The 22546-nt window shown below is 46.3% G+C and overlaps 2 protein-coding genes across 7 annotated transcripts in view; both read right to left on the bottom strand.

The window, feature by feature from the left end:
* Positions 1–3874, bottom strand: part of EIF2B3 (eukaryotic translation initiation factor 2B subunit gamma) — a 104767-nt gene extending 100893 nt beyond the window's left edge. For 2 of the 4 annotated variants that reach the window (XM_010982267.3, XM_010982271.3), the window contains exons 1-3: positions 3793–3852; positions 3325–3392; positions 965–1121 (exon numbers count right to left, since the gene is read on the bottom strand). In XM_010982267.3, the coding sequence (XP_010980569.1) occupies positions 965–1121; positions 3325–3327 (160 nt within the window). In that variant the 5' untranslated portion in view covers positions 3328–3392; positions 3793–3852. Of the gene's footprint in view, positions 1–964; positions 1122–3324; positions 3393–3792 lie in introns of all 4 variants that reach the window. The other 2 variants (XM_010982272.3, XM_010982269.3) reach the window with 2 other exon arrangements.
* Positions 3875–6866: 2992 nt separating this feature from the next.
* Positions 6867–21700, bottom strand: HECTD3 (HECT domain E3 ubiquitin protein ligase 3). 3 transcript variants are annotated; one of them, XM_031465000.2, is made up of 21 exons: positions 21210–21700; positions 20887–21047; positions 20561–20653; positions 20346–20481; positions 19959–20074; positions 19763–19876; positions 19545–19627; positions 18932–19097; positions 18629–18710; positions 17810–17992; positions 17605–17657; positions 17359–17423; positions 17110–17213; positions 16732–16851; positions 16535–16624; positions 15362–15568; positions 14955–15084; positions 14797–14871; positions 14590–14671; positions 14380–14451; positions 6867–7237 (listed from the first exon to the last, which is right to left on the bottom strand). In XM_031465000.2, the coding sequence occupies exons 1-21, from the start codon at positions 21576–21578 to the stop codon at positions 7141–7143; spliced, it is 2598 nt and encodes an 865-aa protein (XP_031320860.1). In that variant the 5' UTR covers positions 21579–21700; the 3' UTR covers positions 6867–7140. The 3 variants fall into 3 exon arrangements, with proteins under 3 accessions (XP_031320860.1, XP_031320861.1, XP_010980568.1); XM_031465001.2 differs by having other exon boundaries at positions 17810–17959; XM_010982266.3 differs by lacking the exon at positions 6867–7237 and adding an exon at positions 13192–14209 and having other exon boundaries at positions 21210–21697.
* Between the last annotated feature and the right edge of the window lie 846 nt (positions 21701–22546).

Raw genomic sequence — 22546 nt, 5'->3', positions numbered from 1 at the left:
TTGTTAAGATGTGAATTCTGTTCCTATTGATCTATGGATTCAATGCAATCTCAGTCAAAATTCCAACAATGCTTTTTTGTAGAAATTGATAAGCTGATTCTAAAATTTATATAAAGATGCAAAGGACTTAGAGTAGCTAAAATATAAATCTATCTTGGTTTAAGCTTTTCATTGGTTTCCCATTGCTTTCAGGAAAAAAATCTAAATTCCTCAGCATGTAATACAAGGCCCTTCATAGCATGACTCCTGTTTATCTCTCTCATTGTATCTTCTCCTCCTCCTTACACTTGATATTATAGACACATAAAATGAAAAGTAGCTGCCAGAACATGTTATGATGATCATGACTCTATCTCTGCATACGTATTACTTCTGTATGGAATGCTCTCTCCACACTGGTCAGTCTGGTAATCTATTTTTCCAGACTCAATTCAAGGGTCAGCTACTCTGTAAAGCATTCTCTGAATCTCTCAAGTAGAAACAGCAATTTCCTTATAAGAAGCACTTCTAATGTGCATCTGTTACAACATTTATCACATTACACAATGATAATCTATTTACATGTGGATCTCTCCACTAGACTTCAAGGTTCTAGAAATCTAGGCCTAAGTTATCTTTTCAATTCTGTACTTCAGTGCTTAATATATTACCTGGTACATACAGGTTCTCAGTAAGTACTGACTATAAGGCACCTAGATTCCTCATATCATGTCCTGACATCCTTTCAGGGTTCATCTTGGATCACTGTTGAGACCAGCTCTAAAAGAGTAACACTTAGCACTATCTTCTCAACCTTTTTCACACACCAGTGGAGTATTCCTAAACTCCTAAAGAGGCCAGTCTCCAGCCAACGATGAGTCCTAGTCTTCTTTCATTAATCCTCTCTCACTGTTGTAAAGCTGATAAATCATTGGGATTAAACACCCTAAAAGTTTTATGAGTACATCTCATTGCCATAACTCACCTTCAAATCCTACACGCTCAAGCAGGTTTAATGGGTACCAAATTAAAGGTCTGTTACCAACTGGAAGCAGAGGTTTAGGAATGCTGGAAGTCAGGTCTGTCATCCGAGATCCCCCTCCAACTGCCATTACTATTGCTTGAAATTCCATTTTTACAAACTGCAATCACAGAGAAAAACAACAGAAAAAAGTAACAAAAATCAAAGCACAAATAGTATTAACACTATTTTTATTTAGTTTATTGATACCTACTTAGGTCAAATACGTCACTTCCAACTCCAATAACCAGAATAAGAAAGACTCCTTAGCTGCAGTATAAACATCACACTTATTCTATTCTCTTACTCACTGATATATACTCTCAGCTCCAGCCTGGGGTGATGGGCTGGAAGATGGATGTGAATTTTTTAAAAAATCTGGTCTTTGCCCTTGGGTTGCTCACAATTATGTGAATACAAATGCAGTAAATTACAATACACTATCATTAATGTCATGGAAGAAATATGTCCAGGATACAGTAAGTATACATAGTGATGGTAACACTTAAGTCTTCCTAGAAAAGACAAGAACGTTTTATAGGAAAGTAATGCGTGAGCTGACTCTTAAAGGAGTAAGAGTTTACCAATATATGTAAGTTCTGATACGTGAGTTCATATTCCTTGAAAAAAATTAAAACTTCTGACTAGAATTAACAGTACAAATACAAGCACATTAGCTCTCTGAAAAGTATGAAATGACTTAAGATTCTTCTAATAATCCAGCCAACTGCTCCCATCTTCTCATTACTACCAACTTGAAAGATATCATTATAAACACAAATGTAGGCTTGTATCTTAACCTAGATTTGCAGAGCCCAACTGCAGAAACAAACCAAATTAATTCCTTTTTTCAGGCTTAAGGTAATAAATGAACCTGTTTGACATTCAAAAAAATCTCTTTCTGGCAAAAAATCTCTTTATAGAAGAGAGGCACATTAAAAGGTCATAAATACTTACTGATTTAAAATAAAAGTATGCTTTGACTTAACAACAAATGATGCAACCTTTTAAATACAAGTGTGAAATTCAATGTTTAGAAAAAAATTATTTAACACCAAACTAGCAAATAACGTTGTGCCTTTGCCATAATTATGATCAGTCCTGGGCTGCTCACATCAGTATCTAAACTGCAACACTTACACCCAGTATACCCAAGCACAAAGCGAGGCTCTTGCATAACATCCACATTTAAAAGATACGGTAATTTCAATTCCAGCAAGCATTCCCTCAGACTAAAATTTAACTTCAGTTTTGCACTATATAACTTCCATCACATCTGATGTTACTATGAAAAGAGCACTGGACCCTTAAGAGTTAAAAGTCCTGAGTTTGAGTTCTAGTTCCACCACTTACAAGTGATGTAACCATTTAAAACTCTTCAGCTTCCTCAGTTTCTAGAAGGCAGACTGGTGGTTAAGTTCACATACCCTTGAGCCAGACTGCCTGGGTTTGAATTCCAGCTCGACCATGAATTAGCTGTGTGAACCAGGGCTGGCTATAACTATTTCAAGCCTCAGTTTTCCTCATTTCCTACTTCAGAGTCATTGTGAATATTAAATGAGTTAATCTATGTAAAGCACACAAAATAATGTCAATCCCGTGACAAGCACAAGTGTTTGATATTATTAGAGCTTAGATCATGGAAGCCTTCTGTGCCAAACAAACCATGCTGTTGTGTAATTCTGGTTTCCGTATGGCTATCCTTGCTTCCTAAGTTACCTTTCTCCTGTGCCTAGTATGTAATCCCTATTAAATTTTTGACTCAGTTCAAGAATCACCTTGCCTAAAAAGCCATTCCTAACCCTTCCCACCCTCCTGATAGAAGTAACTCCTTTCCTGTTAGGTGCTTCCACTCTACTATGTACAGATCATCTCTGCCTTTATAGGTTTTATTGTGCAGTTATTTAAATGTCTATTTCCTGTGAGTTCCTTGACTGTCACCGCTGTATTCCCAGTATCCGACACAATTCCCGTCAGATGGCGGGTACTCAATCAGTGGACTGAGCATCTGTCAACCTCACAACAATCCCGTGTAAGAGTCAAGCTCAAACATGTGCAGAAGGGACATTCGAACCCAGGTCACTAGGATCTGAGGTTCCTACACTCAGTGAGGCTCCAGGTGACAGTCATGAACACTCCATGATATCAGCCAATATGTCAAATGTCTCAATGCCACTGCCACGACTCTGGGTGATGGGAATCAAGGCAAAGACTCGTTGGTCTCTCAGGCTTATAGTGGGTGTTCACGGCATCTTAGCCCTGCCTCTGTCATAGCATACTCATTGCCTTCTCCCTTTGTAAACTGATAAGATAAAATACCGTACCATAATTGATCTCTCAGCCAGACCTTATTGTATTCCTCCTTGTATTTCACCGTCCTGAACCTACACAACTAAAAACAGAATAAATGAATGAAAGACTTAGGTGGAAAGAGTTCAGACACTGTGCTCAGGTCGCCCAGCCCTGGGTCTGGTGCTCACTCGCTGTGACTTCTAGCAGATCCTTCCCTCCCTGAAACTCCGTTTTCTCCATCTGTTGCCCCAAGGTGGTTGGCTCCGATTCTTCCAGAGCTCCCTTCTAGTTCGGGCACTCGGCCCCGCGGCCAGGTCCGGCAGGCACTCAACCTGGCGACTCGGGGCTCTGCACCCCCGCCACCCACTCAGGCCCTCCCGGGCCAGGCTCGAGGGGCCCTCCTGCCTCTGGTGAAGTAGGGCCCAGCAGCCTCCACCGCGTGGCTCACCCCCGCCAGCTAGCTCGCGTGCGGCCTGGCAGCTCAGAAGCCGCAGGTTTACCTCAGGTCCCAGCGCGCCGCTACCGCTCTCTGCGCTCCTCACGCCGCGGCCGACTGACAGCAAAAAGGCGCAGGCGCGAGATAGCCGAGCAGATCGATGGGACGCGCTGGGCAGGCCCGCGGAGAAGGGACGAGAGCCGAGTGATAGATGACGGCCAAGAAGTGCGCGGCTCCCCAGAGGAGGAGAGGAGCCGGGGCCGCCTGTGCCTTTTCGTTCATTCACCAATCACCAACGCCCATTGAGCGTCCCTCATGGCGCAGGGGTGCTGAAACCCAGATTGGGACGTCACGATCTTTTCCTTCTGGCAGTTCTTCTAGGACCTAGCCCCAACTACCGCTCTGAGAAAAGAGAGTTCATTGGGAGCTGCGATTTGGGGCTAGCCAGTGGAGAAATCACCAAATGCCTTTGAAGGCCAAGGATTGCTAAGGTTTTCTAACTCCAGTGGTGTCTAATGGGGCGACTCAACGTTGGCTTTCTGAACCAAACAATTATGATATGGAAAGCATCCATTTTAGCCATCAAAACAGCTGGGGGTGTGGGATTAGGGAAGGTCTCAGGGAGATGGTGACACTGAACAATGGCTTGAAGAGAGTGAGTCAGGTGAATATCTTGGGTAAGAGCTTTCCAAGTAGACTAGCCAGCAAGTGCAAAGGCCCTGAAGAGAGAGGGCAAGTTCAAAAAACAGCAATGAGGACAATGTGGCTGAAGTAAGCCAGGGAGAGATTGAATGATGGCAGAGGACGTCAGAGAGGCAATGAGGGAGAGGGTGGAGAATTAAGATCCTGTGGACCTTGCAGGCCGTTGTGAGGACCTTGAATTAAGTAGAGGAGGAGTCATATGACAGATTTTAAAAGGATCACTTTGGTTGCTGTGTTGATAATAGATTCCCTGGAAGCTGGAAGACCACTTAAGAGGCTGCAACTGTGTGAGAGAACCCAAACACCTGAGCCTCTCACTATAATTGTGAGAGAAAATAATAAAATAATTTTTTGTTTAAAGCAGTAAGTTTTGGGGTGGTTCATTAAGCTACAGGAGATAATGGGAACAATGGCCATGCTCTTCCCACACATTCCTGCAATTTCCTCATCTTCTGGAAGTTTCCTCGTTTTCTATCCTCTCTTAAACCTTAATTGCTTTGGCTCCCTGCCAGTTAAGAGACAGAGTATTTCTGCAATAAAAATAAAGGAGTTTGACTTGATTCAACAGTATTTATTGAGTGCCTAATATGTGCCAACCAATGTCTTAGATGCTAGATGCTGAGGATACAGCAATCAATGAGGATAGGACTTGTAATTTTTCCTAGAATTTCAGCCAGAAAAGTAGGAGCTCAGCTTAGAACCTACTAAAAACAAAAAGTCCTGAGGCCACAACCATAAAACCAGCTTATCCCTGCCCTGCCTCTCCTTCACTTTAGAATCCTGGTGATGAGTTATTGGATAACTATTTATTTTAACTCAAAATAAAACACTGAATGTGTTGGTAAAAGGGAGCCATGGAGTGATTGATTTGGCCACAAGAGACCTGAAACTTTCCTTCTGCAGCAAGATTCTTTCTCTCCTTGGTATTAGCTCAAACAGACAGAAGCCCTGAGAATTACAGCATAGTTTTGAGATAAGAACCAGTTATGAAGTCTTCCATTTTAAATGCTCATGTTCAAACTAGCATATGTTTTCGGCGAACTAGAGGACTTTCTTTTCTAGTTGAGTAAAGTTGCTGAGGGATTGCTTCAGTTCAAACTCACTTTAGGGTGGAAAGGGATAAATTTGGGAGTTTGAGATTTGCAAATGAACCACTATATATAAAAATAGATAAAAAAACAAATTTCTTCTGTATAGCACAGGAAACTATATTCAATATCTTATAATAATCTTTAATGAAAAACAAATATATGTGTGTGTGTGTGTATGCATGACTGGGACATTACGCTGTACACCAGAAACTGACACATTGTAACTGACTATATCAAAAAAAAATTATTCCCTTAGGCCAGCAGTTCCCAAACTTTTTGGTCTTTAGACCCTTTACACTCTTGAAAATTAGTGGAGGTCCTAAAGAACTTTCGTTTTTGTAGACTGTATCTTATGACATCCACTATATTAAAATTTTAAACTGAGAAAATTTTAAAACATTAATTCATTAAAAAAATAAAAATAGTAAAACTGTTACATGGTAACATAAATAACATTTTAGTGAAGCCATAATTATGTTTTCAAAACGAAAAATTTAGTGAGACGAATGCTATAGTTTCACCTTTTTGCAGATCTCTTTAATGTCTGGCTTAATAGAGAACAGCTGAGTTCTCCCATCAGTTGTGATGTATTGTTTTGGGTGATGAAAACCTGACCTCACACACATAGTTGGGAAACAGAGAGATATTGTAACAGCCTTTGTCAGATAATTGTGGGTATTCTTTGATATTATACCAAAACTCAATAATAAGTGGTAGTTTGTTAAAGATTAGTTGCAATGTAGAATCATTTATTTCAGTGAACATTTTGTACTCTTAGTATGTGCACTTTGAATGGAATTTTACCCACACATGATTTTGCAACTTGATGCATCGATCATTTGTAAAATGTCGGTTCACTAAGTTATGTAGATCTACCCAATGTTGTCTCATTATATACTTTAAAAATCACATTAGTTAATATCACCATCAACCTCATTAGAGAAGTCCTTGAGAAAGATAGCAAGCTTGTGATGACAAATACCAGTTTTCCAAACTTCTGATTTTCTCTTGAAAGCTCAAATATTATCATTGTTAGTGATTTTCTTTGAAGTGACTGGCTTATTTCACTCATTTTGATAAGTTTTTTCCATAGTTTGTCAGTTGTTCACAAAACAAATAATTGCACAGGTCCTTTTCCTGGAGACAGCCATCATGCTTCTTTCATATGTGCAGAAGTGTTACACATGTACTTCCCATTTCATCACATAGAATATTAAAAAGATGTGTACTCAAGGATAAAGATTTAATAAAATTATTTTATTTCTTCATCAAAGACGTTCTTAAGTGAAACTTACTTTGTTTTATTATTTTTTAATTTTAATTTTTATTGCAAATGTGTGGCAGTGAAGAATATAATGACTGTTAGTACAGTTTGGTATCACTGTTTTGATTGCAGTTTTATCGACCATTGCTTTTGTATCATCAGTGCAAATATCAATACAATGAAAGAAGCAGTGCTTTAGTATTACTATGAAAATATCCTGAAAGGGTCTTGGGGACTCCCTTGAGTTCTAAAGAGCATACTTTAAGAACTGCTGCCTCATGGATTCCTTCTTTCTGGCTCCCACTGCTTCTAGTATTTAGATTGTGGCACTCACCACAAAGGATTGTCATCTTTTTCAAGTCTTCTGTATCACACTGGGAGCCATTTGAGGACAAAGGCTGTATCTTATTTGCTCCTCTCTCTGCAGGGCGTAGCTCAGGATCTGGGACATGCTAAGTAAATAATATTGAACTAATTAGAACTTTCTCATAAATTTTCCCTTGTCCTCCCATTTGGTGGTAAGAAAACTGAGCTAGGGGATTGGGTCACTGACAACATCTCTTCTCCTGAACATTCCTTTTCACTAAATCAATCCATATTATTAACCCTCATGCCTAGCCTCATGCCTAGCCTCATGCTTATTATTTATTTTTAATTATTAATTAAATGGGAATATTTAATAAATGCTTGTTGAATATAGGCTGTTCCATATAATGTTTGTTTCCTGTTCACATTTCTTTCCCAAGGGACATTTATGTGTATGTGTTTGTATTTGGTGGGGAAACAGTTTAAGAAGGTCAAGCTCTCAAGTTCTCTTTGAACTGTGGAAGACAAAGGAAACCCTTCAAAAGTTGAGCCTTGGCTCAGAAATACTCTTCCCACGGTCTGCAAGAGATCTCTCTTTGGGAATTTACTGGCCACATCACAATATTCATCTACTCCATCTGGCTGAGGACTTGTCAGTAGGGCAGGGAATTATTATTTTTAGAGTGCTGAGTGAAAGATAAAAATGAAAAGAGAAACTCTACTTTGGCAACCAATTGCAGGTCCTAAAATATTTGTATTTTATTTTTGTACATAAGGCCAGCAGTTGCCCAATAGATTCATGATAAGTTAGAGAGCAAATGATGCTACAGTGTTTATATAAAGAGCTTGGAAAGAAACTTCACTAATTAGGGTTTCAATATTTCCTTTCAAGCACACAGAATTTTCATTGTTAGTGGTTTTGAAAGTCAGAATCTGGACATTTATGCTCTAAACCGATGGGTCAACTTTAAAAATGGGTGATTTAATCAATTTGGTGATTTTTTTTTCCCCTCCTTTATTGAAAAAAACTTTTCTGATGGCTGATTTTCCTTGTTTTTAAATTGGAAAGTATTGTTTACAGGCCACATTCATTTGTTTATTGAACAATTTATTGATTGACTACTGTATGCCAAAGATAGTTTTGAGCTCTTAGGATATATTAGTGAACAAAAAAGAATCCAGACTTCATCCTAGCAGGGATAGGCAGCATAAATTAGAAGGAAGTTTAAATAATAAATGAGTAAACTGTATCATATATTAAAAGGTGCTAAGTACTTTGGGAATAAGAAAAAGTTAGGCAGGGAGGAGGGACAGGGAGAGGGAGAACACCATATTGACGACATAAAGTCTTAGAGTTTTATAGAGGTTATTGAAATTTGGGAACTGTGTCTCATTTAAGTCTTTCTAAAACTTTCCATCTAATAAATTTAGAAGCAGATACAAAAGGAATAGATGACATCAGTAAAAATGGTTAAGTTCCTCCAAAAATTCTCTCCTCCATAAAAGCAATTAGACTACTGACAAAAGTCATCAAAATCAATTTGGATCATGATGGATGTGCACCATGAGTGAACAATCATGTCACTTTTTTCAGTCTGTTGGTGATTAGTCACTGCACAGCTCTTATTCAATTCATTCACAGACAGCATACAATATAGTTGTGTTGCTTCCTTGTCTCCCAGTGATAAACCCATGGGACATTTTTAAAAAATGGATAATTGAGAATTAGCCAATAAAATGAAAGTGCAGCAAAGAGATGAGAATTAATAATGCTGGAAGTGAAATTCAAATTGAGCATAGATGTAGTTATGTCAAAGCAAAGTTAGCACTTCTGTCGTGAAAGAGTGTGGATACACAGCCAGAGGGACTTAGTGAAGGCAACCTTATCTACATAAATGAGGAAAATGGTTGTGACAAAAAGGATGAAGATGTCCCAGAGGAAGTGATGTCAGCAATAAAATTCACATTAAAGGAATTCTCAGAGATATTTCATGAGATTGAAAGTACAAAGAATAAAATGTTGGAAGCTGATCGAAACCTAGAAAGGAGTATGGCAATTCACCGAGATTTAGAGAAGATGCTTCCTCCATATTATAAGGCAAGAAAAAAGAGCCAAGCACTATTCAAATTACTTTTGATAAGTGTTTTACAAAGAAAACTATTTAATTCTCAAATCTTCTAAATGCTTTAGATTTCAGAGTACTAAATAAATATTAATTTTACTATTTTTTCATTTCCTTATACATTTATAATTGACAGGAAGATAGTTTTTAATTTTTTTAACTTTAAAAAAATTGGGGGGACAGGTAATTAGATTTATTTATTTATTTTAATGGAGGTACATTAATACTATATACAAAAATAAACTCAAAATGGATTAAGGACCTAAATTTAAGACTAGACACTATAAAACTCCTAGAGGAAACATAGGCAGAACACTCTTTGACATAAAGTTCAGCAATATTTTTTTTGAACCAGCTCCTAGAGTAATGGAAATTAAAGCAAAAATAAATAAATGTGAACTAATTAAATTTAAAAGCTTTTGCACAGCAAAGGAAACCATAAATAAAATGAAAAGATAACCTACAGACTGGGAGAAGATATTTTCAAATGATATGACCAGCAAGGGACTAATTTCCAAAATATACAAACAGCTCATGTAGCTTAATATCAAAAAAACAAACAACCCAAACAAAAAATGGGCAGAAGACCCAAACAGACATTTCTCCAAAGAAGACATCCAGGTGGGCAACAGGCACATGAAAATGATACTCAATATTGCTAATTATTAGAGAAATGGAAATCAAAACTACAATGAGGTATCACCTCACACCAGTCAGAATTGCCATCATCAAAAAGTCTACAAATAATAAACACTGGAGAGTGTGTGGAGAAAAAAGAACCCTCCTACACTGTTGGTGGGAATGTAAATTGGTGCAGCCACTATGGAGGTTCCTTAAAAAATTAAAAATAGAGTTACCATATGATCCAGCAATCTCACTCCTAGGCATATATTTGGAGAAAACTCTAATTCAAAAAGATACATGCACCCCAATGTTCATAGCAGCATTTTTTTTACAATAGCCAAGACATGGAAACAACCTAAATGTCCACCAACAGACTGATGACTGGATAAAGAAGATGTGGTATATAAATACAAAGAAATATTACTCACCCATTGATTATTAAGATCTCTTTGCTTGGTTTCAAAGTGCAGGGCAATTTTTATCATCTAGCACTACTGTGCAAAATGAGGATTTCTTATATATCAAAATTTAGCATACAGTAATGATGAGTATGTGAGAACAGCATTCAAGTCAATGCTAAAGGATAAATACTTCAAACAAGGAAGCTGAGGAAACTGGTTAAGGACTTGGAAAACCCTTAGCTGTTGTCCATGGTCAACGGCTAGAACGTGGTAAAGCCAGGATATGAATACAGGCAAGTGAACTCTAGAGAATGTACTCCTGACTAATATACAATATTGCCTTCCTGTGGTATGAATCTAATACATGGTTTCTTTCATGAAGAAAAAGATTTTTCATCCACAAAACTTTTACATATTGTACATTAGGAAAGAATATATATATGAAATTAAGTGGCAAGTACAGACTGGAAAAACATATTTATAACACCTGACACAGCAAAGGTGTTAATATACAGAATATAGCACCTTAGTTACCACATCAGCAGGTTTTTAGGCTGGCAGACCACCATCCAAATCCTACCTTTATTGCTTACTGCTTACGTGACCCTGGGCAAGTTAATTAATCTTTGCTCTAGGTTTCTTGTCTGGAAATAGTACTTAATTTATAGGGTTGTTGAGAAGATAAGACAAGATAAAAGATGTACAAGCCAGGGAGGGTACAGCTCAGTGGTAGAGTGCCTGCTTAGCATGGAGAAGGTCCTAGGCTCAATCCCCAGTACCTCCATTAAAAATAAATAAGTAAACCTTATTACTTCCCCCTCCAAAACAAAACAAGATGTACAGCACTTAGCAGGTACCTTGCTGTGCTTATTATCTGCTTACTACACAAAGATTGTTATAAATCAATAAGAAAAGTATAATGAAACATACAGAAAAATGGACAAAAATACATAAAGGGCAGTTCATAAAGAAGAAAAACAATTGCTCAATATAGTAAATAACCAAAGCAATGCAAATTGAAGTTAACAATCATACTATTTTTCTGCACATTAAACTCAATGCCCAAAGTTGGTAAGAATTTAGGAAATAGACACTAAAGGGAGTGACAATTGATACATTCTTCCTAGAGGACAATTTGGCAGTCTGATGATGTGATTTTAGGAAGTCATTCTAAGAAAATAAATAGGTATGCAAGGATATGTGTATGAGGATGTTTATTATAACATTTGTAGTTTTCAATATAGAAAATTTGTAAACAACCTTAATGTCCATCCATAGAGAGTTTTAAATAAATAAAAGTTTTGAAATTCCTTACAGTGTAATACAATGAAGCCAATAAAAATAATGGTTAAAATGAGTGTCCCAGTGACCATCATTTCCTGCTTGGATTCCTTCTTGCCTCCAGTCTCCCCCTTTCAACTCATTTTCTACACAGCTGCCAAAGGCGCTTAACCCCCTTGTGGTTACTCAATCCAACCCCCTAAAACAAGTCTCCAAGGCTAGAGTCTCATCTCTCTCTTCCCTTCACGCTCCAGTAAGACAGGACTCAACGTGCTTCTCAGCTGGCCTTTGTGCCCTTATTCTCCCTAAGGACTTAGCATTTCACTGGGCCCCACTGGTTAAAGTCATCCTGTTCTGTGTTCTAACAAAACCCTTCATTTCTCCCTTGGAGCTCTTACACAAATGTTACTAAATGTTGTTAATTTGATTATCTGCTTGATGTCTCTTCTATTAAAGGTTAAATCTCAAGAGGGCAAAAGTTACCTGTTTAGCCATCATTTTACCTTTTGCACCTTGTGTGGCGCCTGACATAAATGCTCCATGCAGGCGCTGAATGAATGAATGAATGAATGAATAAGAAGCAAGCTACAAAATACAGTGTGGGTCCCATTTGGTAAAAGGGACCAAAGAGGATCACGTGGCCAGTACCAGACAGAAACAAGATTACCTCCTGCAGAGGCGTGCTGGCCAGGCCCTTCCCTGAGGAGGAGGGCAGGGGACGGGCCGGACAAGGGGCGGGAGCTTGCCGGGAAGAGCGGAGCTGGGCGGGAGCGGCGGCCTCTGGCCTTCCTTCGCCTCCAGCTCCCTGGGCGGGAAGGGGCTGCTGGAGGAAGGGGCATGTCTCCAGCGGACCACCCACGGCGCAGAGGTCGGGGAGCCGAAAGGTGAGGGCTGCCGGGGAGGTTCATCTGGGGCATTAGACTCCGAGTTACAGCGAGACGGACCTCGGGGTGCGCAGAGCCCCGGGGATCCGAACTCAAGGCCAAGGTGATTTGCCCGCTAAGGCAGCGTCAGGGCGCCCCTTAGAGGACGGTATGGGGAAGCAATGCGAGAGCGAGATTTCTCTAGGGACCGCCGTTGGGGGCAACTGCATCCGCAAGGTCTTTCAGGGAGAACTTACTCTTATAGACCACACCTTAGCTGCTACAATTGGAGGCAGCGTGGGGGTAAGTCTAGGTCGGCAGTAATGCTGCTGCCTCTTCCGTCAAATCCTGACCTGGTGGTTTATCAGCCAACGCAAGGCTCTGTCCTCTAGGATGTCAGTTTTTTTTTTTTTTTTTTTTTTGGCCAATTGTAGAAACCACCTACACCCAGAACACTTTATTAAGACCTTATTGCTTACACGGTTAGATACTGTTAAGCTATACAAGTTTCCCTGTGCCTGCAGATTCTTCTGCTCACTTGATTTCTGAAGATGTACCCTTCCAAATCACCACACCCATCCTGGAAGATGCCAGGCCAGCTTCCCCCACGCCCCGCCCCCCGCCCAATCCCCCTTCTGACTACTGGCGTCTTTATCTCCCTGTTCAACTCCAGATTTAATAATTTTCCAAGGAGAAGCCCCACCACTCCCACTTGACACACCATCTCCTTGGCTCACAGCAGGACCCTGAAGTTCCTGGAACAACCTTCTTTAACATCCCTCAGGAGTCCAATAAACACACTCCTAAGGAATGAATTTCTCATTTATTCAACTTTCCCATGTGCAGAAGCTTCTCTGATGGAGTGTCATGGAGGCCCTTAAGGAAGGGAGGGCCAGGACAGGAACGTGCGTAAGGCCTGGGAGCAGGTTTAAAGTCTAGGCCTCATTTTAGAGTTGGGCAAAGAGGAGCTATTTAAGATTTCAGAGAGGGCATAACTGGCCTTAACCTGTGCAAAATCTTGGGGGTAAGACAGCAGACAATCTTTGGAGCCAGGCTGGAGGTGATGCAGAAATGATGAATGGCAGTGGTAGGAAGGTTTAATGTTGAGTAGATGTAGGTTCTGAGCCAGGGAATGTGGTGGTACTTTGTTGGTTGAGACTGAGTTGGAGAAAGAAAATCAGAGTTCACACCTTGGGTATGGAGGAAGGGGAGGAAAAGACCAGTATGTGAGGGAGAGGTGTTCAGCTGTTGCTTCATTCCTGGTTCAGGAGACCAAGGAGGAAGGCCATCACTCCCTAGTCATCCCTGGAGCCTTATTTGGGGAGGAGCCCCCACCCCCACAGTTTTTGGTTTTGAGCCCAGGCTGAAGCCAGAGGAAAACAAAGAGAAAAAGAAAAAAGAGTGAAAAACTGAAGCAAAGTCCATAGGGTGGGGAGCTAGAAGGCCCCCTTCAAGTAGCTCAGGCCTGGCAGCTTGTGCTGGGCTTGGGGAAGATCCCTCTCACAGAGGCAACATAACTCTGGGAGCAAACCCGAGCACGCATAGGGCTTGAGGGGCTCCGGGGCTGGGCCACCCGTGTCAACTGCTGCTCCCACTCCAACCGCACACAGGGCTGGAGTGCGCTGGCTTTTCCTGCCCAGACCCCAGCTGGTCCAGGGAAAGTGTCTTCGCCCTGGGCAAGGCCCAGGGGGACCCACGCAGGCCCAGTCCTGCCGGCCTGCGGCTGCCCCCTGGCGCCAACTCACTCCTCCCAAGGGCTCATGTCGGTGTCGATGGCCACGCAGTTGTATGCTGCATAACGGAGCTTCTCCTCACACACCTTGGCACTGCGGGAGGGCATGGAGTTGGCCACTGCCAGGTATAGAGGCCCCTCCATCACAACAAGGGGCTTTGGGGGTCCAACTGGTGCACTGCAGTACCTGAAGCCCTCTTCCAGCCTAGGATGCCACCTGTACCCCTACTCCCCACGCCCTAAGCTGGAGCCAAGGAAACCCACCTGGCATAGTGTGGTAGGAAGAGGGTGCTGGAGCAGGTAGAAGACTCAGGCAGCGCATCTGTGGTCTCGTAGCTGGGGACATGGAGGGACACAGATCAGGAAGAATCACAGGGGCACAGGGTGAGGGGCTGACATGTGACTATGTGTGTTGTGGGGAGGGCAGAGGCCAGCTACAGCCTCTTTGGACCTGCCACCCTCCTCTGCACTCACCCCAGCTTGTCCGGGTAGATGTAGATTCGCGCCGGCAGGCGGCTGCGCCCCGTGACAAAGCGCAGGAAGCGGCTCCGGTCCTCTGGATGGAGAAGAATGAAATCAATGCCCATGTGCTGATGGTGGAGGAGGTTCTACAGCTTCCACCCTGTCTCTATATCCCAGGGGTTGTCCGAACCCAGGCATTACTCTGTCCTTTCCACTGACCGTTGGTGAAGTTGTTCAGCGCCTCCCAGAAATACTGCACCCGTGTGTCAGATGGCTCAAAGTCCTCAAATCGGGCTGGTGGGGCCAAAACCAGACAGAATTCATTCTTAGGTCCTTAAGCCCCACCCCCAGACTGTGCTGCCCCACCCCACACTCACTGAGCTTGCGCAGAGCATCCACAGTGACCTCTGGATCCCCGCACACCTTCTTCTCCAACTCTTGCCAGGTCAACAAGTCTAGCACGGCCTGTGGGACCACCTTCAGAAGACCTGCCTGCATGGCTGCCACCTGGGGAGGAGGGAAAAGGCCTGGCTGGAGAAGAGGGCACAACTCCCAGCTCAGTGTGTGGTGGGGACACTTGGCTTCCACTCACAGAGATAATGGGGGAAATGATCGTTGCTCAGTGCTGGGGGTATCTCTGTACCTCACTGATCAGCAAGGATGTGGGGCAGAAGGATGATGGGGGCCAGAGTTCTTGGCATTGGGTACTGGTGGCCTGTCAGGCTGGGCCCTGGCTACAAGGAATGGTACAAAGCCCTCTGTTCTGCTGGCTTTAGGGTAGTACCTGCTCCTTGCTCTCCTCTAGCCGTGCCTTCTGCACCAGTTGAATGAAACGGGAACGGTCCTCATATCCCACCACAATGCTGGCACCCCCGGGGATCAGCTCCACCATCTGCTGGTCACTCAGCACAGTGGTGAATGTTAGCTCCTTCCCAAATTTGAACTCAAATGTCTCCTTGTCCATTCCTTCCATCACTTCCAGGAGCTTCACCTGGGGGTTGAAAAGAAGCAGGAAGGTCAGCTTTTTATTGTGCAAACAGTCCTTGTTTTAACTCAAGAAGCTCACCAGCGAGCTGGAGAGGCAGCCAGGCAAGGCAGTCCTCACGCAGGGAATGAGGACAGTGGGTTAGTACGAGGGCTGTGAGAGCATCAGAATGGTGCCCAACCGGGCCTGGAGTCCAGGGGAATCAGCCTGGAGAAGTGGCATATAAACTGAGACCCAATGACAGCTGGGAATTGGCTGGGCCACCAGGAAGTCAGGAGAGAGAACAGCTTGGAAAAAGGTAGAAAGAGCAAAAAGCCTGAGGAATTTGTCTGGCGGGAGCCTGATCATGAACCAACTGCCCAGAGATATAAGGGTCATATAAGGCCTTGTCAGATTTTACATTTTATGCTACACCCAGTGTGGAGCCATTGAAGTGTTTAAACAACAAGAGTGAAATTAATTACTCTGGCTGCTGGAGATCTGATGGGTAAGAATAGAGACAAGGACATCAGCTTTTGCAGTCAGTAGTTGAGTCAGAAAGGAAGGTGGCCTGAACCAGATAGATGACAGAAGTGGACAGATTCCAGAGGAATGATGTGACAGAATGTGTGAGGTGAGGGAGAAGGAGGCGTGAATGACCATGAGGGGCTTGGCATGGGGCGGGGGTGGGTGCCATTCTGAGACAGGGGGCTCTAGGGGGCGGTAGGCTGCGGAGAGGATGAAGAGTGGGCTGAGCTGGTCTTGGGACGGAGGTCCAGCAGGCAGATGCATATAGGAACCCAGGCTCAGGAGAGAGGCTGGCACTGGAGGTGAGGAAGTAGGGGTCACCAGGATAGTGATAAGAGTTGAAGCCCTGGGAGTAGGTGGGATTGGAGAGGGAGAAAGTATGTAAGAAAAGGTTCAAGACAGCTTCAGGGAGCAGCAACCTTGGGGGCGGAGCAGAGGAAACACTGGCTCCAGTCCCTAACTCACCAGCACAGAGTCCACAGCTGGGAAGTCCTTGCTCCAGCTCACCTCCTCACCAGAGAGCTGCTTCCACACAAAGCCAGGCAGAGCCAGGACCTATAGGACAAATATATTGTCTTCTCACCCTGAGCTGCCCAGGTTGGGCCGGCTCTTCCTTCCAAGAACCAGAACCAACCTGGTAGGGTGCAGATTAGACTACTCACCAGGAACTCCTTACCCCGAAGGGCAGCCCCCATCAGCTGTCCGATCCATTCGTACTTGGCAAAGTCTCGGCAAGAGGGGTTGGGCACATACATATCCCGGGCCTCACCTGTGCCATTGCCCTGCCCCCGAGACAGAGCTGTCAGCATGGCATGGGGTGGCCCCCACCTAGTTGCCCCAGACGCCCAAAGACTTCCCTGAACACCTTTCACTGGGGGCCCTGAATCATCCCTCTGAATGTACAACAGTTCCTCCTTCCCTGTCTACCCAGAGGCTACCCTGAGCCACTCAGTCTTGCCTCTGCCTCTTAGCCTGGTACCCGGGAGGTATGTAGAGACAGAACAGCAGAAACAACTTGGGAGGTAGGAGTGGGAGATTACCTGGTTGGCCGTGCGTACAAAGAAGGGCAGGGGCACAGGGGTGTCTGCCGAGCTAGGGCACAGTTCTTCTGACATGTCTGCCAGGCTGTCCCGGAAACCACCCCCTGAAATGACAGATAGATGCCCTCAGCTGGGGCATTACCCATAATGGGGTAATACACAGGTCCTCTCTCTGGTTAGTTGGTGATCCCAGAAGCGTCTGCCACTCTAAATAAGGCCGGACCCCATTGACTTCCCTCAGGGCCTCACCTTGGTCAATGATGCCTTCTGCAATGAATTTACACTCCCACCACTGGTCATAGCGCATGGGCCACCTGTAAATAGGGGTGGGTCTCTGTCATCAAGCTTGGCCAGGGCTCAGGATGATCCACCAGCCCAGAGACCAGCCAGGAGTAGGGGCTACAGAGGGATAATGGTGAGGGGTGCCAGAGGGAGTGTGTGGGTGCACATATGTACTCATGTGCCCTGAACAATTCCCTCATCCCCATGCCGTACCTGTAGTCCAGGGGCTTTTCATACTTGTCAGAGGGCTTGAGGCCTTCGTAAACCTGGGGGCAGGGGAAAGAGGAGGGAGTTGTGGGAAAGTCTGTGTCAAGACCTGGCCCCACTCTTGCCTGAAGACCTTGCTCAGGTCCCTCTTGGCCCAGTCCCCTCAGCCCCTTACCGCCCCTCCCTTGCTCCGATCCCCGGTGATCCAGACCTGGGTGAAGACTGCGTTCTTGCAGGCTGGGTCCTTGGAGGGGCAAGCGCGGTGCTCCATGGCGAGGCGCCGGTTGATGTAGAGGCGTGGCATAAAGCTGGGCTTGCTGCTCTCTGAGTCACGCAGGCACTGGGCCACCAGGCCTGGCCGCTGACGCGATAGCAGCAGAAACTGCTTTACTTGCTGGTGAGGAGAGGTGGCCAGAGCAGGACCGGCAGGCTGTCAGCCTCTGTCCAGGCCCTGGAACCCTTCTCTATTCCTGGATCCAATCTTATGGTTCCAGTTCAAGCCTAGTCCACCCCTGGTCCTTGCTTCTGGTCCCCAGTCCAGCCACCAGGGCGAGCTTTCTTAAACAAAAAATCCAACCTTGTCATTACCTTACATAAAAACTTTTCAATGGCTCCACGGACCAGGGACCAAGTCCCTGCTTCATAGCCTGGCCCCAGAGCCCTCTGCTACCAGGGTCTGCTTCCTGCCCACCCCCTCCCAGCCTCATCTTCACATCCTACTCACATCTACGGGCGGGCTTCTCTCAAGTCATCTTGAGCTGCTGGTAACGCCCAGTATGCACCTTTTATGCCACCTGCCCTGTCCATGCTGTCACCTCTCCCTCTCCAGCTCTTGTGTATTTCACACACTCTCTGGGGGAACAGCACCCCACACACTAAATTTTGACTATTTGTGTCTGGTTTTCTTCCTGTGTTCCCAGAGCCCAGCAAAGGGCCAGGCCTAGTGTAGTTTAAGAACTTTCCGATGAAGAGTGAATGACTGCATGAGCAGAAAGGGGGTGTCCACTGCCAAGAGAAGCACTAGGCTCACCTTAATCTCGCTGAAGGTGCCCAGCGTGTGGTCCCAGGCAGGTACCAGGTGGTGTAGGACGCTGTCTAGGATCTTTATGAATCTGGGGTGGGTGGAAAGATAACTGCAGCTGAAGAGTTTGGTGTGGATGCAAGACCCCCCAACACACAGGGACAGGAGAAGGCAGGACCCAGGGGCTTCTCTGATGCTTGAAGTGGAACAGGTTATAGTAAAAGACCTTGGAGACCTTTTCTACACAGACATACAAGGTTCGGGATGGGGGTCAGGGAAGGAAGGGCCTGACAGACCCAGGACCACAGCCACCTCTGCAGCAGAACAGCTCTGCGGTACAGTACTTCTGGGTCAGTGCCTTCCAGGCGTGGGTATCGCACCAGGCTGGTGGGCTGGAACAGGTCTGCATTCAACCCTAGCTCCCGCTGTCTAGATGACTTGATCTTGACCCCTCGAAGACGCACATCAATCCCATCATCTGGGGGAAGGCGTCAGAGTGAGATCACTTACTGTGCCTGCTGCCTCCTTGGCCCTGAGAACTAAGAATGGCTCCTTCATGCGCAGCCTTTTGTCACTCTTAGGCCCCAGAAACTTGGGACCTTTGGGATCCCCTTCTATTCACCTGATTCTGATTAGTATATTCTTTGCTGGCTCCTCCATCCAGCACTGTAATTTTGGGATGCCTGAGGGTGGCCCCAACTCAGTCCCTCTTCCAGGTGAGCCCAACTACCTCTGTGGCTTTAAGGCAGGCCTATACCTGGCACCTTCCACCTGGCTTGGGCCCCATAGCTTCAGATCCTAGAGTTAATTCAGCTATGACATTTACCCCAACTCCAAGCCCATCTCCTTCTCTCCACACTCACTGCCAGCTGGCTCCTATCTACGCACTGGGGGTCCCTTTCCCTCCCTACATCCTTAAGCCCACCTCGACACTCCACGATGCGGATCTCGATGATTGGGAGGTGGACGGTCATGTCCTCCAGGACACAGACGTCTCCAATCAGTGTCCTGAGGGCATGAACACGAGGCACTTTGGAGACTCCTTGCCTTCAGGGATTGCTGCAGTCTCACTTTATGCTTCCAAGCCAGGCCAGGGCCTGCTAGGATCACTTCCCACCTCCCACCCCAGGCCAGCTCGCTCACTCGTCAATGCTCACGTCACTCAGTTTCTTCAGGTTGTCCCCTTCGCCCCCATAGACCACCACACGCTTGGGCATAAAGTTGTCATCTGTGGTATCCACCGTGAGTAGCAGCTTCCTGAGGGTTGAGTTTGTACGTGGGTGTTGTACCCCGACTGGTACTTGGCTCACCCACCCTGTCCTACTCAGAGCCCACTCACTTGACAATGGTGCCCTTTTTCATGGTAAGCCGTACCCAGTGCTGGCACTGGGACCCATCGCTCTCCCAGTAGGTGTCTGCATTGCTGTCTGTCAGGCAGGACACATTGAACTCCTCCTGGGGACGGGTAGAGAGGTGGAATCAGCATTTCCCCCCAATCCCTACACTGGGGGTGTACTTTGGGCCAGGGAACACAGGAGAGAAAGCCCAGTGGAGCTGGGTTAAAAGCACATCTGGTATGGGTGGAGGCGTCTAGGGGTTCATACAGGATTTCTCAGGTGGGGGGCTTGGGCCAAGTCTGCTCTGCAGGGATTCAGGTTTGGCCCTGGCCTAGAGGTGAGGATTCTGGATCTATCTTGCTTGGGGTGGGAGGAGTCCCAGCACCCACCGTGTAGGAGGAAACGTCTATGCTCTCCACATACTGCTTCACGCTACCCAAGTTCTCATCCTCCTTGCCCAGGTGGTCGTACAAGAAGTGGATCAGGTCCTCGTCGCACTCGTAGGTCCACGTCGGGGGCACATAGCTAAGCAACCCCAAGTCCCTAATTAGGTCCGGCCCAGACCTGGTGCTCCTTCCTCCCCATCCCATCCCAGGTCACTCACAGTAGCCTTTGTACAGCTTCTGTGTATGCCTCGGCCGGCTGAGGCCTAGATCCCAGGCGATGTGAGTATGTGAGGTCCACCACCTGCTCCCATCTGTGCACACAGAATGGGGGACAGTATAGGGACACCTCAGCGAGCAGCAGGCGACCCTGGAGCCTTCTCCAGAGCTCTAGCTCCTCTAAACTATGCCTCCAGAAGCCTAGCTCCCTTCAGGTCTTGCCCCTTCCTGCTCTAAATCCGGCCTTCGCTCCAGAACCCACCACCGGAGCAGTGCCCGATCCCGCCCAGCCATCAGACAGCAAGCCCCGCCCCTCCCAGTGCAGGACCTGAGCACCGGGCGGTAGTCCACTCCGAAGAGCTGCTGCTGCCGCTGGAGGTGGTCTGGAGTGTCGATGGGTACGAGGCGGGCCCCGCCCTCCGCTGGACGGCACACCAACAGCCAGCCTTCGTCTAGTCCGCAGTCACCCAGGTGTTCTGCCAGCTGCTCCTGCCGGGACGTACCAGATGGGGACAGCCGTCAGGGAGCTGCCCGGCGGCCCGCCCAGCCCAGGGCAAAGGGCACCGAACGTAAAGCCAGTCGGCTCAGTATGGGGGAGGGAAAGGGAAGGGGAACAGCCAGGGGCTTCCCTGGCCCCGGGGTCTTTTGCACCTTGGTCAGCTTCACCCAGAGCCCGTGGCCGTTGCACAGCTCCTCGCCTGTGGTGCGCACGCAGGCGCCCCGCCGGAGCTCGATGCTATCGCGGGCAGCGCGGAGGGGCCCGGAGCCGGTACCGGGGGCCGGGCCCGCGGCTCCCACACGCAGCCCCAGGCCCTCGGCCTCCCACACTGGCAACAGCACCCGCGAGGGTCCCGCCGGGTCCTTGTAAAGCTTGTAGAGCACCTCGCGGGGCACGAAAGCCAGCGCCGCCGGCAGCGGCCGCCCGGCACGGAGGCTCTTCGCGGCCTCTGCCAGGAATCGCACGCGGCCCAGCAGCTGCCGCGGGGACTCCAGCGCCGCGCCGGGACCGGGACCCGCCATGGCGAAGTAGTTCGGGGAAGCCCAGGGGCGATTCGACCCCAGGCACAGCGGCCGCGAAGGCTGACCGAGCTTCCCACCACGCTCAGCCCCGCCTTCGGCCAGCCTTCGCCGTATGTTCTGGACTAAGCGCACCTAACGTTCCCGCCGTATTGCCCCGTGTACTCGGATACTCCATAGTGTTATCTACTGCTGTGCCTCCCACTCAGCCAACCAGATCCAAGTTCCGTAGTTTATACGTGATCAATCTCCCCCTTACCATCTTCATTGCTGCTACCATTTTAGCCCCGCTGCTACTATCCTTGTTCAAACCACCATCCTACCTAGCCTGGATCATTGTAAACAGCCATTTCTCAGATCCCCCAGCCTCTTGTTTTGCCTCCCCGTCCCCAGTGAGTCACACTACAACCAGAAGAATCTTTAAAAATCTGTTAGACATCCTCTCAGGCTCCCCAGCCTATGGGCAGTGTGACTAAAATGGGAAAATAGTCTCCTCCCCAGCCCTGCTGCTGAAGGGAGTCTTGAATCATTCAGGCTTGACCCTGGTGGTTCAAGGACACTGGTGATCATTATCCAGTTTCTCCCAGGAATTTTGAGCCAGATTAGAGGAAAAGCCGAGGGAAAGGGGGACGCAAAAAAAAAAAAAAAAAAAAAAACCAAACCCCAAACAAACAAACAAACAAAACATTGACAGGAGTTGTTGGTGAAGTACAACCATGGAGGAAGAGGAAACTGTCCTCTTGCCCCGCCCCCCCACCCTGTTTTTTAAAAGTTTACTGAGATATAACTCATACCATATATGTATATATTTTCGTTATTTGTGGGGGGAGGTAGTTAGGTTTATTTATTTATTTATGACAGGTTCTGGGGACTGAAGAACCACACACTGCGTTTGGTTATATTTCTTTCTTCTTCTTTTTTTTGGTAGAGGTACTGGGGATTGAACCCAGGACCTTGTGCATGCTGTACAT

This window comes from Camelus dromedarius, chromosome 14, assembly GCF_036321535.1.
Source record: "Camelus dromedarius isolate mCamDro1 chromosome 14, mCamDro1.pat, whole genome shotgun sequence".
Lineage (NCBI taxonomy): Eukaryota > Metazoa > Chordata > Mammalia > Artiodactyla > Camelidae > Camelus > Camelus dromedarius.
The sequence above is the reverse complement of the archived record's forward strand: the minus strand, read 5'-3'. Positions and strand labels throughout refer to the sequence as shown.